We start from the raw sequence: 13,598 nt of genomic DNA on the forward strand, positions 1-13,598 counted from the left end.
AACTTCAGCAACAAAAACCACTGACCATGTGTGGCTCTAGTCTACACATAACCCATGTTTTCCTACATGGTCGTCTGATAATCATCAAGGTTCTGTGAGAGCCAGGTGGTGGGTGAACAAGTGACTGGGGTGCACCCAAATGTCCAGCAGCAGCAGCAAGTAGGGCAAGTTGGGGAGACATGTAACCAGCTGAACGTCGAAGCAAAATGCCAATTTTGATTTTGATTTATTTAAGGAACAAGTCATGTATGCAAATTTTTAACAGCAATCTCCTTTTATCTATGAGGTGTGTGGCAAGGCTGATGTGGGGCTGCAGCTGCGGTGGTGGCAGCATGTGACATGGCAACATTCCATGTCAACTGAGGCCACAGATTATGTAGCTCCCATGACTGCTATTGATCATATGCAAGATGGCGCCACTATAAACACTCGCCTGCGCCAGAACGGGCTGGGCCGACCATCAGGCCCCACCTGGAAGAAGCCTTGGGCTGACCATCAGGCCCCACCGGGAAGATGCCTACCGGCGCAATAGGCAATCAACGTAAAAAAAAAAAAATAAAAAAAAAATAAAAAATAAAAATTGTAAAACTAATGTCCCTTTTGAGTTACCTTTATTGTTTTTACAACTCTGGACATGCAAGTCTTGTAATTAGCGGTTATATTTTATGCCAAGAGAAGATCGATAGAGCCCGAGAATGAGTACCTCAGTGCTCATATAAAAGAATATTGTAGCTTTTAGAACAGCAGCACATTAATATTAAATATGGTGGGTAAAATGAAGAGTCCAGGCTATTGCCCACTAATGAAAAAGGCCTAAAACAGTTGATGAGAAAGATAATGGTTGTAATCTACCTTAATTTCATGGGAAACTGCCTTAATATCTGATGGGAAGGCTAAATATACAAGAAGATTAATTTCACACTCACCAGTTGATGAAGGAGCTCTTCCCCGCTGAGTGGTTGCCCATGAGCATGACATTGATCTTCTTCCGAGGAGGCAAAATCTTCATGCCCAGGCTCTCTCCAATGCCCACCAAACCTACAGAGAGAGAATGTTTGTCATGTTGCTGCTGTGTTAACTCAATGAGAGCAACACATCTTTCTGCACTTTTAACTTTCACTCAATATGTTTGGTACTTCAATTTCACCTTTTTTTTATTTAGGTAGCTATCAATCCATCAAGATAAAGTTGAAAAACCACATTTGGTTGTATAGAAAGTCTTATTAGTAAGGAAGAAATATGAATTTTCTGAGTCAAGACCTATAGTAACTGTTTGGGGTTTTAAGAGGAAATGGAAGAGGATTAAGAGGAATTTAGAGGATGATTGAGAGGTTTAGAAGAGGATTAATCCTCTTCCATTTCCTCTTGACCCTTTCCATAATGTGACGCCAACGTCTGCATCACGGATGGAAAGGGTTAAGATATCTTCAAACACATGATAGCCAGCAACTTGTGGTATAAAGTAACAAAAAATTGACTCACTTCGTTGTATAGAAAGTCTTATTAGTAAGGAAGCATTTATGAATTTTCTGAGTCAAGGACTATAGTAACTGTTTGGGGTTTTGTTAGGTTAGGTTAAGTTTAGGGTATCTTCAAACACATGATTGCTAGCACCTTATGGTATAAATCAGCAAAGAATGACCTCACTTTGTTGTATAGAAAGTCTAATTAGTAAGGAAGCATATGTGAATTTTCTGTGTACATACCTATAGTAACTGTTTGGGGTTTTGTTAGGTAAGGTTAGGTTAAGTTTAAGGTATCTTCAAATACATGATTGTCAGCACCTTATGGTATAAATCAATAATGACCTAACTTTGTTGTATGGAAAGTCTCATTAGTAAGGAAGCATTTATGAATTTTCTGTGTCAAGACCTAGTACTACGGTAACTGTTTGGGGTTTTGTTAGGTTGGGTTAAGTTTAGGGTTTCCTCAAACACATGATTGCCAGCACCTTACAATATAAATCAACAAAGAATGACCTCACTGTGTTGCATAGAAAGTCTCATTAATGAGGAAGCATATATGAATTTTCTGAGTCAAGACCTAGTGACTGTATGGGGTTTTGTTAGGTTAGGTTATTAAATTTACGGTATCTTCTGTTAGGAATTAAGGGTTGTCTACGAATTGAGCTGGGATCTGAGAGCAAAGCTGAGCAGCCGTGGGTAACTGGGTGGTTGAGATGTTCCACAACAAAGGCAATACTTCACTGCCCAGAAGTTGCATTAGTAATCAGCTCTTTAGTACTTTAACCTAAAGGGATGACTGCTAAATATTGCGAGATTAATATATGCCATTAAGTAAAATAACTTAATGAAATTAGTAGTTGCTATTGGAACTCGCTTTGAACCATGTAAAAAATATTCTGGAATGTCTGGTTTAAACAAGGGCACGAAAAGCTGCCCCGCGATCCCAGTCAGCTGTGAGGTGCTTCCGTGGCAACACCTCGGTCTTACACAGTCTGCTGTCGAACGCGAGCAAGCAACGTGGCTGTCTACATATTAACTCTGAATTGCCACTGTCTGGCTTAAGACACCGACACTTCGGTCGAACTTAATTGAAACCCCTCTTAACATAAGTATACCTTAAATCTCGTATCTTTAGGCCTAACGGGAATGTTCTTTAAGGTATTGCTTAAGAGCAAGATTTTGCACGTCGCAGGTGAGTCGGTGTCTAAGATTTTGGCCATACCTGTGTGTTGCAAAAGCATAAATTTGAAACGCTTCAAACACATGATTGCCAGCACCTTATGGTATGAATCAACAAAGAATGACCTCATTTTGTTGTATAGAAAGTCTCATTAATAAAAAGCATATATGAATTTTCTTAGTCAGGACCAATAGAAACTGTTTGGAGTTGTATTAGGTTAAGTTTAGGGTTTCTTCAAGCACATGACTACCAGCACCTTATGGAATAAATCAATAAAGAATGACCTCACTTTGTTGTATAGAAAGTCTCATTAGTAAGGAAGCATATACAAATTTTCTGTGTAAGGACCTATAGTAACTGTTTGGGGTTTTGTTAGGTTAGGTTAAGTTTAAGGTTTCTTCAAACACATGATTGCCAACACCTGACGATATAAATCAACAAAGAATGACCTCACTTTGTTGTATAGAAAGTCTAATTAGTAAGGAAGCATATATGAATTTTCTGAGTCAAGACCGATAGTAACTGTTTGGGGTTTTGCAATTAAGTTTAGGGTTTCTTCAAACACATAATTGCCAGCACTTTATGGTATAAATCAACAAAGAATGACCTCACTTTGCTGTCTAGGAAGTCTCATTAGTAAGGAAGCATATATGAATTTTCTGAGTCAAGACCTACAGTGACTGTTTGGGGTTTTGTTAGGTTAGGTTAGGTTAAGGTATCTTCAAACACATGATTTTTTTTATTTGTTTTTTTACAACAAAGGAGACGGCTCAAGGGCAACAAAAAGAGTGCAGAAAAAAAGCCCGCTACTCACCACTCCCATAATAGACAAAAGTAAAGAATGGCCAAAAGAGAGGTCAATTTTGGGTGGAGAGGTGTCTTGATACACTCTTCTTGAAGGAGGTCAAGTCATAGGCAGGAGGAAATGCAGACGAAGGAAGGCTGCTCCAGAGTTTACCAGTGCAAGGGATGAAAGAGTGAAGATGCTGGTTAACTCTTGCAAAAGGGGTTTGGACAGTACAGGGATGAGCTAGAGTAGAAAGTCAAATGCAGCAGGGCCACGGGAGGGGGGAGGCATGCAGTTGGCAAGTTCAGAAGAGCAGTCAGCATGAAAATATCAATAGAAGATAGAAAGAGAGGCAACATGGCAGCAGAGTTTATGAGGTGGAAGACTGTCAGTATGAGGAGGGGATTTGATGAGACGAAGAGCCTTTGACTATACTTTGTCCAAGAGAGCTGTGTGAGCAAAGCCCCCCCACACATGTGATGCATACTCCAAAGGAGGGCAGACAAGGCCCCTGTATATGGACAGCATCTGTGTGGAGGAGAAAAACTGGCGGAGACGATACAGAACGCCCAACCTCAAGGAAGCTGATTAAGTGAGAGAGGAGATTTGGAGTTTCCAGTTGAGATTTTGAGTTTAGGATAGACCGAGGATGTTTAGTGTAAGAGAAGGTGACAGCTGTGTTGTCGAAGAATAGGGGATAGGTGTTTGGAAGATTGTGTCAAGATGATAGGTGAAGAAATTGAGTTTTTGAGGCATTGAAGGACACCAGGTTCTTCTTGACCAAATCGGAAATGATAGTAAGGTCTGAGGTTAAGCGTTCTGCAGCCTCCAGCCTAGAATCGTCTAGTTCCTGTTGAATTGGCCTTCTATCAAAAGAAATTGAGAAATACAGTGTAGAGTCATCAGCGTAAGAATGGATAGGACAGTTCGTTTTGGAAAGATCACCAATGAACAAAAGGGAGTGGGAGATAGAACAGAGCCCTGAGGAACACCATTGTTGATAGGTTTAGGGGAAGAACAGTGACCATCTACTATAGCAGTGATAGATCAGTCAGAGAGGAAACTGGAGATAAAGGTACAGAGAGAAGGATAGAAACCGTAGGAGGGTAGTTTGGAAACCAAATATTTGTGCCAGACCCTATCAAAGGCTTTTGATATGTCAAGCACAACTGAGAAAGTTTCACCGAAACGGCAAAGAGAGGATGACCAAGAGTCAGTTAATAGAGCAAGAAGATCGCCAGTAGAACACCACTTGGGGAACCCAAACTGGAGATCAAATAGAAGATCAGAAATGGAAAGGTGCTTTTGAATCTTCCGGCTAAGGATTGATTCAAAAGCTTTAGATAGACAAGAAAGTAAAGCTATAGGGCGGTAGTTTGAGGGATTGGAACGGTCACCCTTCTTTGGCACAGGCTGTATGAAGGCGTACTTCCAGCAGGAAGGAAAGGTAGATGTTGATAGGCTGAGGCGAAAGAGTTTGACCAGGCAGGGTGTCAGCATGGAAGCACAGTTTTTAAGGACAATAGGAGGCACTCCATCAGGTCCATAAGCCTTCTGAGAGTTGAGGCCAGAGAAGGCATAGAAAACATCATTCTTAAGAATCTTAACAACAGGCATAAAGGAGTCAGAGGGGGGATGAGTAGGAGGAATATGCCCAGAATCGTCCACAGTGGAGTTGTTACAGAAAGTTTGAGCGAAGAGTTCAGCCTTAGAGATAGATGAGATGATGGTGCTGCCATCAGGGTTAAGGAGAGGAGGGAAAGATGAAGAAGTGAAATTGAAGGAGATATTTTTGTCTAGGTGCCAGAAGTCTCTGGAAGAATTAGAAAAAGCAAGGTTCTGACATTTCCTATGGATGAAAGAGCTTTTGGTAAGTCGAAGAATAGATTTGGCACAATTCCGGGCAGAAATATAAAGATCACAGTTAGCAGGAGTGCGAAGGCTCTGGTACCTTTTGTGAAATACCTCTCTATCTTTGATAGCACGAGAACAAGTGTGATTAAACCAAGACTTTTTAGCATGAGGAGTAGAGAAAGTACATGGAATGTGTGCCTCCATCCCAGAGACAATCACCTCTGTGATGCAAAGACACACACAGAGGGGTCTCTCTTCTGGAAGCAGTAATCATTCCACGGGAAATCAGAGAAGTACATCCTCAGGTCGTCACACCGAGGGGAAGCAAAATGCCAGAAACATCTCCTCTTTGGTGGGTCCAGAGGCTGTACAGGAGCGAAAGGACAGGATAAAGAAATAAGGTTGTGATCTGAGGAGCACAACGGAGAGAACAGTTTGGCAGAGTAAGCAGAAGTGTTTGAGATAAGGAAGAGGTCTAGTATGTCGGGCCTGTCTCCAAGACGGTCAGGAATACATGTAGGTTGCTGAATTAACTTCTCTAGGTCGTTGAGGATTGCAAAGTTGTAGGCTTGTTCACCAGGCTGGACAGTGAAAGAGGATGAAAGCCAAAGCTGGTGGTGAACATTGAAATCTCCTAGGATGGAGATTTCAGCGAAGGGAGAGTGAGTGATTGCCAACACCTTATGGTATAAATCAACAAAGAATGACCTAACTTTGTTGTATAGAAAGAGTCAAAAAAATAAGTAAAATAACTACTTTCCAGACACGCTTTTTTTAGTAAAGATTTTCACTTCTCATGGAGATTTGGCAAATTGGAGAGAAATTTGTTTTGGAAGATATGTCCAATCAAAAAACTCTCTGCGAAATATTGGTTTTTTAATATTTTTTTGCTTTTTATTTTGTATTTTTCTGAGGATATACCCCTAATTTAATTCTATGTAATATGGATAATTGATAAAAATATAATATATATATATATATATATATATATATATATATATATATATATATATATATATATATATATATATATATATATATATATATATATATATATATATAAGAAAGTCTCATTAGTAAGGAAGCATATATGAATTTTCTGAGTCAAGATCAATAGAAACTGTTTGGGGTTTTGTTAGGTTAGGTTAAGTTTAGGGTATCTTCAAACACATGATTGCTAGCACCTTATGGTATAAATCAGCAAAGAATGACCTCACTTTGTTGTATAGAAAGTCTAATTAGTAAGGAAGCATATGTGAATTTTCTGTGTACATACCTATAGTAACTGTTTGGGGTTTTGTTAGGTAAGGTTAGGTTAAGTTTAAGGTATCTTCAAATACATGATTGTCAGCACCTTATGGTATAAATCAATAATGACCTAACTTTGTTGTATGGAAAGTCTCATTAGTAAGGAAGCATTTATGAATTTTCTGTGTCAAGACCTAGTACTACGGTAACTGTTTGGGGTTTTGTTAGGTTGGGTTAAGTTTAGGGTTTCCTCAAACACATGATTGCCAGCACCTTACAATATAAATCAACAAAGAATGACCTCACTGTGTTGCATAGAAAGTCTCATTAATGAGGAAGCATATATGAATTTTCTGAGTCAAGACCTAGTGACTGTATGGGGTTTTGTTAGGTTAGGTTATTAAATTTACGGTATCTTCTGTTAGGAATTAAGGGTTGTCTACGAAGTGAGCTGGGATCTGAGAGCAAAGCTGAGCAGCCGTGGGTAACTGGGTGGTTGAGATGTTCCACAACAAAGGCAATACTTCACTGCCCAGAAGTTGCATTAGTAATCAGCTCTTTAGTACTTTAACCTAAAGGGATGACTGCTAAATATTGCGAGATTAATATATGCCATTAAGTAAAATAACTTAATGAAATTAGCAGTTGCTATTGGAACTCGCTTTGAACCATGTAAAAAATATTCTGGAATGTCAGGTTTAAACAAGGGCACGAAAAGCTGCCCCGCGATCCCAATCAGCTGTGAGGCGCTTCCGTGGCAACACCTCGGTCAGCGTAAGAATGGATAGGACAGTTCGTTTTGGAAAGATCACCAATGAACAAAAGAGAGTGGGAGATAGAACAGAGCCCTGAGGAACACCATTGTTGATAGGTTTAGGGGAAGAACAGTGACCATCTACTATAGCAGTGATAGATCAGTCAGAGAGGAAACTGGAGATAAAGGTACAGAGAGAAGGATAGAAACCGTAGGAGGGTAGTTTGGAAACCAAATATTTGTGCCAGACCCTATCAAAGGCTTTTGATATGTCAAGCACAACTGAGAAAGTTTCACCGAAACGGCAAAGAGAGGATGACCAAGAGTCAGTTAATAGAGCAAGAAGATCGCCAGTAGAACGCCACTTGGGGAACCCATACTGGAGATCAAATAGAAGATCAGAAGTGGAAAGGTGCTTTTGAATCTTCCGGCTAAGGATTGATTCAAAAGCTTTAGATAGACAAGAAAGTAAAGCTATAGGGCGGTAGTTTGAGGGATTGGAACGGTCACCCTTCTTTGGCACAGGCTGTATGAAGGCGTACTTCCAGCAGGAAGGAAAGGTAGATGTTGATAGGCAGAGGCGAAAGAGTTTGACCAGGCAGGGTGTCAGCATGGAAGCACAGTTTTTAAGGACAATAGGAGGCACTCCATCAGGTCCATAAGCCTTCTGAGAGTTGAGGCCAGAGAAGGCATAGAAAACATCATTCTTAAGAATCTTAATAACAGGCATAAAGGAGTCAGAGGGGGGATGAGTAGGAGGAATATGCCCAGAATCGTCCACAGTGGAGTTGTTACAGAAAGTTTGAGCGAAGAGTTCAGCCTTGGAGATAGATGAGATGATGGTGCTGCCATCAGGGTTAAGGAGAGGAGGGAAAGATGAAGAAGTGAAATTGAAGGAGATATTTTTGTCTAGGTGCCAGAAGTCTCTGGAAGAATTAGAAAAAGCAAGGTTCTGACATTTCCTATGGATGAAAGAGCTTTTGGTAAGTTGAAGAATAGATTTGGCACAATTCCGGGCAGAAATATAAAGATCATAGTTAGCAGGAGTGCGAAGGCTCTGGTACCTTTTGTGAAATACCTCTCTATCTTTGATAGCACGAGAACAAGTGTGATTAAACCAAGACTTTTTAGCATGAGGAGTAGAGAAAGTACATGGAATGTGTGCCTCCATTCCAGAGACAATCACCTCTGTGATGCAAAGACACACACAGAGGGGTCTCTCTTCTGGAAGCAGTAATCATTCCACGGGAAATCAGAGAAGTACATCCTCAGGTCGTCACACCGAGCGGAAGCAAAATGCCAGAAACATCTCCTCTTTGGTGGGTCCAGAGGCTGTACAGGAGCGAAAGGACAGGATAAAGAAATAAGGTTGTGATCTGAGGAGCACAACGGAGAGAACAGTTTGGCAGAGTAAGCAGAAGTGTTTGAGATAAGGAAGAGGTCTAGTATGTTGGGCCTGTCTCCAAGACGGTCGGGAATACATGTAGGTTGCTGAATTAACTGCTCTAGGTCGTTGAGGATTGCAAAGTTGTAGGCTTGTTCACCAGGCTGGACAGTGAAAGAGGATGAAAGCCAAAGCTGGTGGTGAACATTGAAATCTCCTAGGATGGAGATTTCAGCGAAGGGAGAGTGAGTGATTGCCAACACCTTATGGTATAAATCAACAAAGAATGACCTAACTTTGTTGTATAGAAAGTCTCATTAGTAAGGAAGCATATATGAATTTTCTGAGTCAAGATCAATAGAAACTGTTTGGGGTTTTGTTAGGATAGGTTAAGTTTAGGTTTCTTCAAACACATGATTGCCAGCACCTTATTGTATAAATCAATGAAGAATGACTTCACTTTGTTGTATAGAAAGTCTCATTAGTAAGGAAGAATATATAAATTTTCTGAGTCAAGACCTATAGGGTTTTGTTAGGTTAAGTTTAGGGTATCTTCAAACACATGATTGCTAGCACCTTATGGTATAAATCAACAAAGAATAACCTCACTTTGCTGTATAGAAAGTCTCATTAGTAAGGAGGTATATATGAACTTTCTGATTCAAGACCTATAGTGACTGTTTGGGGTTTGGAAGGTTAACCAGAGGGCAGCATGTGCCGCAAGAGGCATCACTTGAACAGTCCTGCCTGAGCCACCGTCGGGCTCATGGACATTCACTAACGGACCCCTAAAACTTAAGTCTTAATAGGCAACAATAACCTGTAAAAAAAAAATAGAAATAAATAAATAAATAAAAAAAAAGTAAAGGTAAAGTTGGAGTCATATGCTATGGCTACACATGGCCTTATTGCTCAGCTCCATCTTATTGGCCCTTGACCCAGTGGTGGATGAGAAGCCATTACACCTGGACTCAGGGCAAATTTCACATTACCTCAGTTTACCTTCACAGGTTTCTCTAGATACCCACTAATACACCAGGCTGGGGAGGATGAACACCTGGGTGAGCAAGGATTTGAACCTGGGCTAGCTAGCTAGGCTTGCTAGCTACTACATCATGGAGGCGTTGAGTCATGTCAACATGATATACTTTCATTGTCCCAGGGTAGGTTCAAGCCCCAAAAAAACAATGAAATTCAAATGAAAATGATTAACCTACTATAAGTCCACATCTTTCACTCAATTCAATGCCCTGACTATTTTTCACTTCAAGCCCCATGCCCACAATATTCAGGTCATTTACTACCCCTCACCAAGTCTGTCGGTCATAGGAAAGGAAATAAGAAAAGGGATGAAGATATTCTTCAGATTGACCAAATTAAGCATACCAACATTGAAAATAAATAGGAAGAGATCATGTTATTCAAATGTGACTGAGAAAGAAAAACAGATATGAATGATTATTTCACCTGTGGGAAACTTTTATAGAGGCAATAAAGATTTAAGGAAATTAACCTTGCCTGAGTTAAATAAAACATTATAAAATGTCATAGTATAGATCATTATCAACTTGACTACATCCAGTAACAATGTAAATATGTAAAAGCAAACACACACCATTCTCTTGGTCTGTATAGAGGCTGTGGCAGCGCTTGAGGATCCGCTCATTCACTGAAGTAGTGGCAGATTCAGAGGTGTTAGCTGCACTGCGCTGCTTCACCTTGCCAGACATTCTGAAATGAAGTATCAATTTTAATACTTTTGGATATTAATAAGCTGACCTAAGCAGTCTATTTCAGAGACACAGACTACCCATTTCTGTACATAATGTGATGCTTCTCACACAGAAATAGCTGTCTTCACCAGTAATACAGATAGAAAAGTGCTGTAGCAAATTTTGTAATAGCTATTGGGTAGGCAGTCTTCACAGAATCATGGGATATTTCTGGAATGAAAATGTTACATCAGCAATTACTCCCATGAGACTGAATTACAGCTATACAGGCAACTATCACATTACCTAAAAGCTGACCCTGATCACTGAGTTGTTGCTGTAAAATACATCCCAAAGTGGAGGAGGCCAAGCGGAAATACACTAAGTTTGTGGCTTGATGAAGTTAATGAATCCTGCCATAAGGTAGTTAGGATGGAAGGGGGGCTTGTATGGAATCTTGCTCGGAGAGATCCCCTGGGTTGGTGTCATAGCATGGGTGAGGCAATGAACCCCCCAGAGCGTGCCCCTATTGACTGATTATTGAGGGGTACCCAGGTGTAATGGGAGGTATTTCTACTCCTCATGCTTTGAGGTATGGTATGACAAATTGATCAGTTTGAGAGAATGAATCTTTTCCCAAAAATCTGCCGAGATTTGAACCTGGGCCTATGAGAAGCAAGGCAGACTCTTTAGCATGAAGCCAAAGGGTACCCCAAGGCTGAAGGTCTTTGGAGTCTTTATCCATGTCTTGGGCCATTTAAATCAATCTCATCGTACTTCACTTTTCTCAAGTTACTCATGTTCACAACACATTTTCTATGAAAGCAAAACCCAAGACTCAAGACTCCTTCCCAACTCATGGCGAGAGGCATATCACAGGAATGGATGACACCGCTGCTTTACCACCACTATCATGGAGGGGCCTGACACTTCTCAAAACACATGAAAAACTGATCTATTTTGGGGAATAAATCTTTTTCCAAACAATACACCTAGGAACCAAACCCAGGCTCCCAAGATGCGAGGCGGACACCCTAGCGTTGAGCCAAAGGGCACCCCAATGCTTAGGGCCTTTGGGTTTTTTACCCACACCTCAGACCATTACAAGGATAAATCTAGGGGAGATAAACTATGGTAACTGTGGATGTCGACCTGTGTCCCAGGGTAATGGGTTCTTATGCACCACAGGCTCAATGGCCAATGTGATGGAGACAAGCACCAAGGTGGTAGATTACTGTTTTAGTCTTATACAGAGTAGTGTGAACTGAGACTATTGAACCTTCAGGAATAGCACACGACCCTGTAATAGACTCATCCAACACACTGACAAGCAACATAGGAACTAATATAACAATGGTGGTGTCAGGGAGAGGAAGGTAAGCCAGGGGGAGTATGAACTGAAGCACACAACGCTGAATTAACTCCCCAACCCATTAACAAGCAACACAAGATAATATAACGACGGTAGTCAGGGAGGGAAGAATGGTGGTGTCAGGGAGGAAGGACAGCCAGGAGGGAGTTTAATTTTATCCACACAACGCTGAAATAAACTCCCCAGACCCACTAAATAAGCAACACAAGATAATATAACAACGGTAGTGGCAGGAAAGGGAAAATAAGATAGTGGAGGTTTAATTTTCTGGCGGTTCGTCTGCATGGCCGGTGGTTGGTGGGCAGGGACGGGCTCCAGCAGGCCGCCCTCACCGCCCTCCACGCCCTCGCACGCCGCCCCACGCCCACCCACACACGCCCGAGCTGCACCGCGACCCTCAAATAGACCTGCAGGCGTGGGTGAAGGGGAATAATGGAGGAATAAAGGATAAAGACCTGCGGCGGGCGGTGTGTTGACGTGCGGACGATCGTTGAGCAGCTGAGGTGACGTTGTGGCGAGAAATACCTCCCCACAGAAATAAGTCGCTCTGATGTCCACCACGCATGCGCATTCGGGAAAACACTGCAGGAAAATGTAATAATTTGCCTAGTTTTGTCCACGTGTTGTCTCTGTGGTGGTTGATATTGCCGGCAAGACAATAGCACACCAGACCAAACAAGCAAGAACAGAGAGAAAGTCAATGTATGGGTATATTCTTTCTAAAATCTGCCTTATTCGTTTGTTATAAAGCCTTCTACTGATTAAAAGTCCTGCTATGATGTGTGTGCCGTGTATTGGAGTCAAAACAGGACAAGTTCATGAATTCAGTGACTGATATATAGAAAAAGTAAGCAGGTTGAATCTCGCTCTGCGAGTTATTTTGCGGTTGCGAGCTTATTCCTATATCAACGTCCGCGCCAGGGCTACCACATTATCGTACTCAGAACCTGTTTTCCGGTTTTCGGTCCCCGACTAATGCGAAAAACATCAGTGATTAACGATTTGAACAAAAAATGTAAGTGAATGTCGTTATCTGTGTGGGTAAAATGGTCTTTGGTCTGAAACCGGCAAAGACGATATGCCGAGTACGAGAGTTTGGTGACGTTGGTCCGCGCCCACCCGCTAAACTTCTCTTCTGCTATTCATACATATTTATAAAAGTAATTATTACATCAAATATTTAAACTACAATTGTATATTGCATTTTTCTATACTCACTAAACTCTCTTCTCCTTTCTAGCACTTTGACTTGCAGGCAGTATAACATTTCTATAAAAATTACTTATTTCATTTATAGGTATATATCTTACAAGTACAAAAAATGCAATAACAGCCATATATGCTTATCTATTTGAATGTAACTACAATTATACATACAGTTACAATGATAGATAGACGTTTAACTCGTAGATAGCATATGAATGACCCAAAACACACATAAACGTTATACAGGTAGCTGAACAGGTTATACAGAACGGTAAAGGCAGGGACAGGTTATACAGGACATACATTACGTTATACAGACAGTGACAGGTTATATAGAACATACATTACGTTATACAGACAGGGACAGGTTATACAAGATATACAACCTATACGTTATACAGACAGGGACAGGATATACAGAACACACATATATAGCATACAGGCAGGAAAGGTTATGCAGAACGTTATACAGGCAGGAACAGTCATACAAAACATTATACAGACAGGGGCCCAGGTCATACAGAACACACATATAGCATTATAAAGGCAGGAAATATACAGAACGTTATACAGGCAGGAACAGGTCGTACAAAACGTTATACAGACAGGGGCAGGTCATACAGAACACACATATA

General features: G+C 40.9%; 1 protein-coding gene across 1 annotated transcript in view; it reads right to left on the bottom strand.

The window, feature by feature from the left end:
* The window catches only part of LOC126999965 (uncharacterized), a 48,384-nt gene extending 36,107 nt beyond the window's left edge, over positions 1 to 12,277 (bottom strand). Inside the window, exons 1-3 of the mRNA XM_050863270.1 lie at positions 12,213 to 12,277; positions 10,289 to 10,404; positions 927 to 1,038 (exon numbers count right to left, since the gene is read on the bottom strand). Coding sequence (XP_050719227.1) covers positions 927 to 1,038; positions 10,289 to 10,403 — 227 coding nt within the window. The 5' untranslated portion in view covers position 10,404; positions 12,213 to 12,277. The remainder of the gene's footprint in view (positions 1 to 926; positions 1,039 to 10,288; positions 10,405 to 12,212) is intronic.
* Positions 12,278 to 13,598: the final 1,321 nt, after the last annotated feature.

The sequence above is a fragment of the Eriocheir sinensis genome, chromosome 17 (assembly GCF_024679095.1).
Source record: "Eriocheir sinensis breed Jianghai 21 chromosome 17, ASM2467909v1, whole genome shotgun sequence".
NCBI lineage: Eukaryota > Metazoa > Arthropoda > Malacostraca > Decapoda > Varunidae > Eriocheir > Eriocheir sinensis.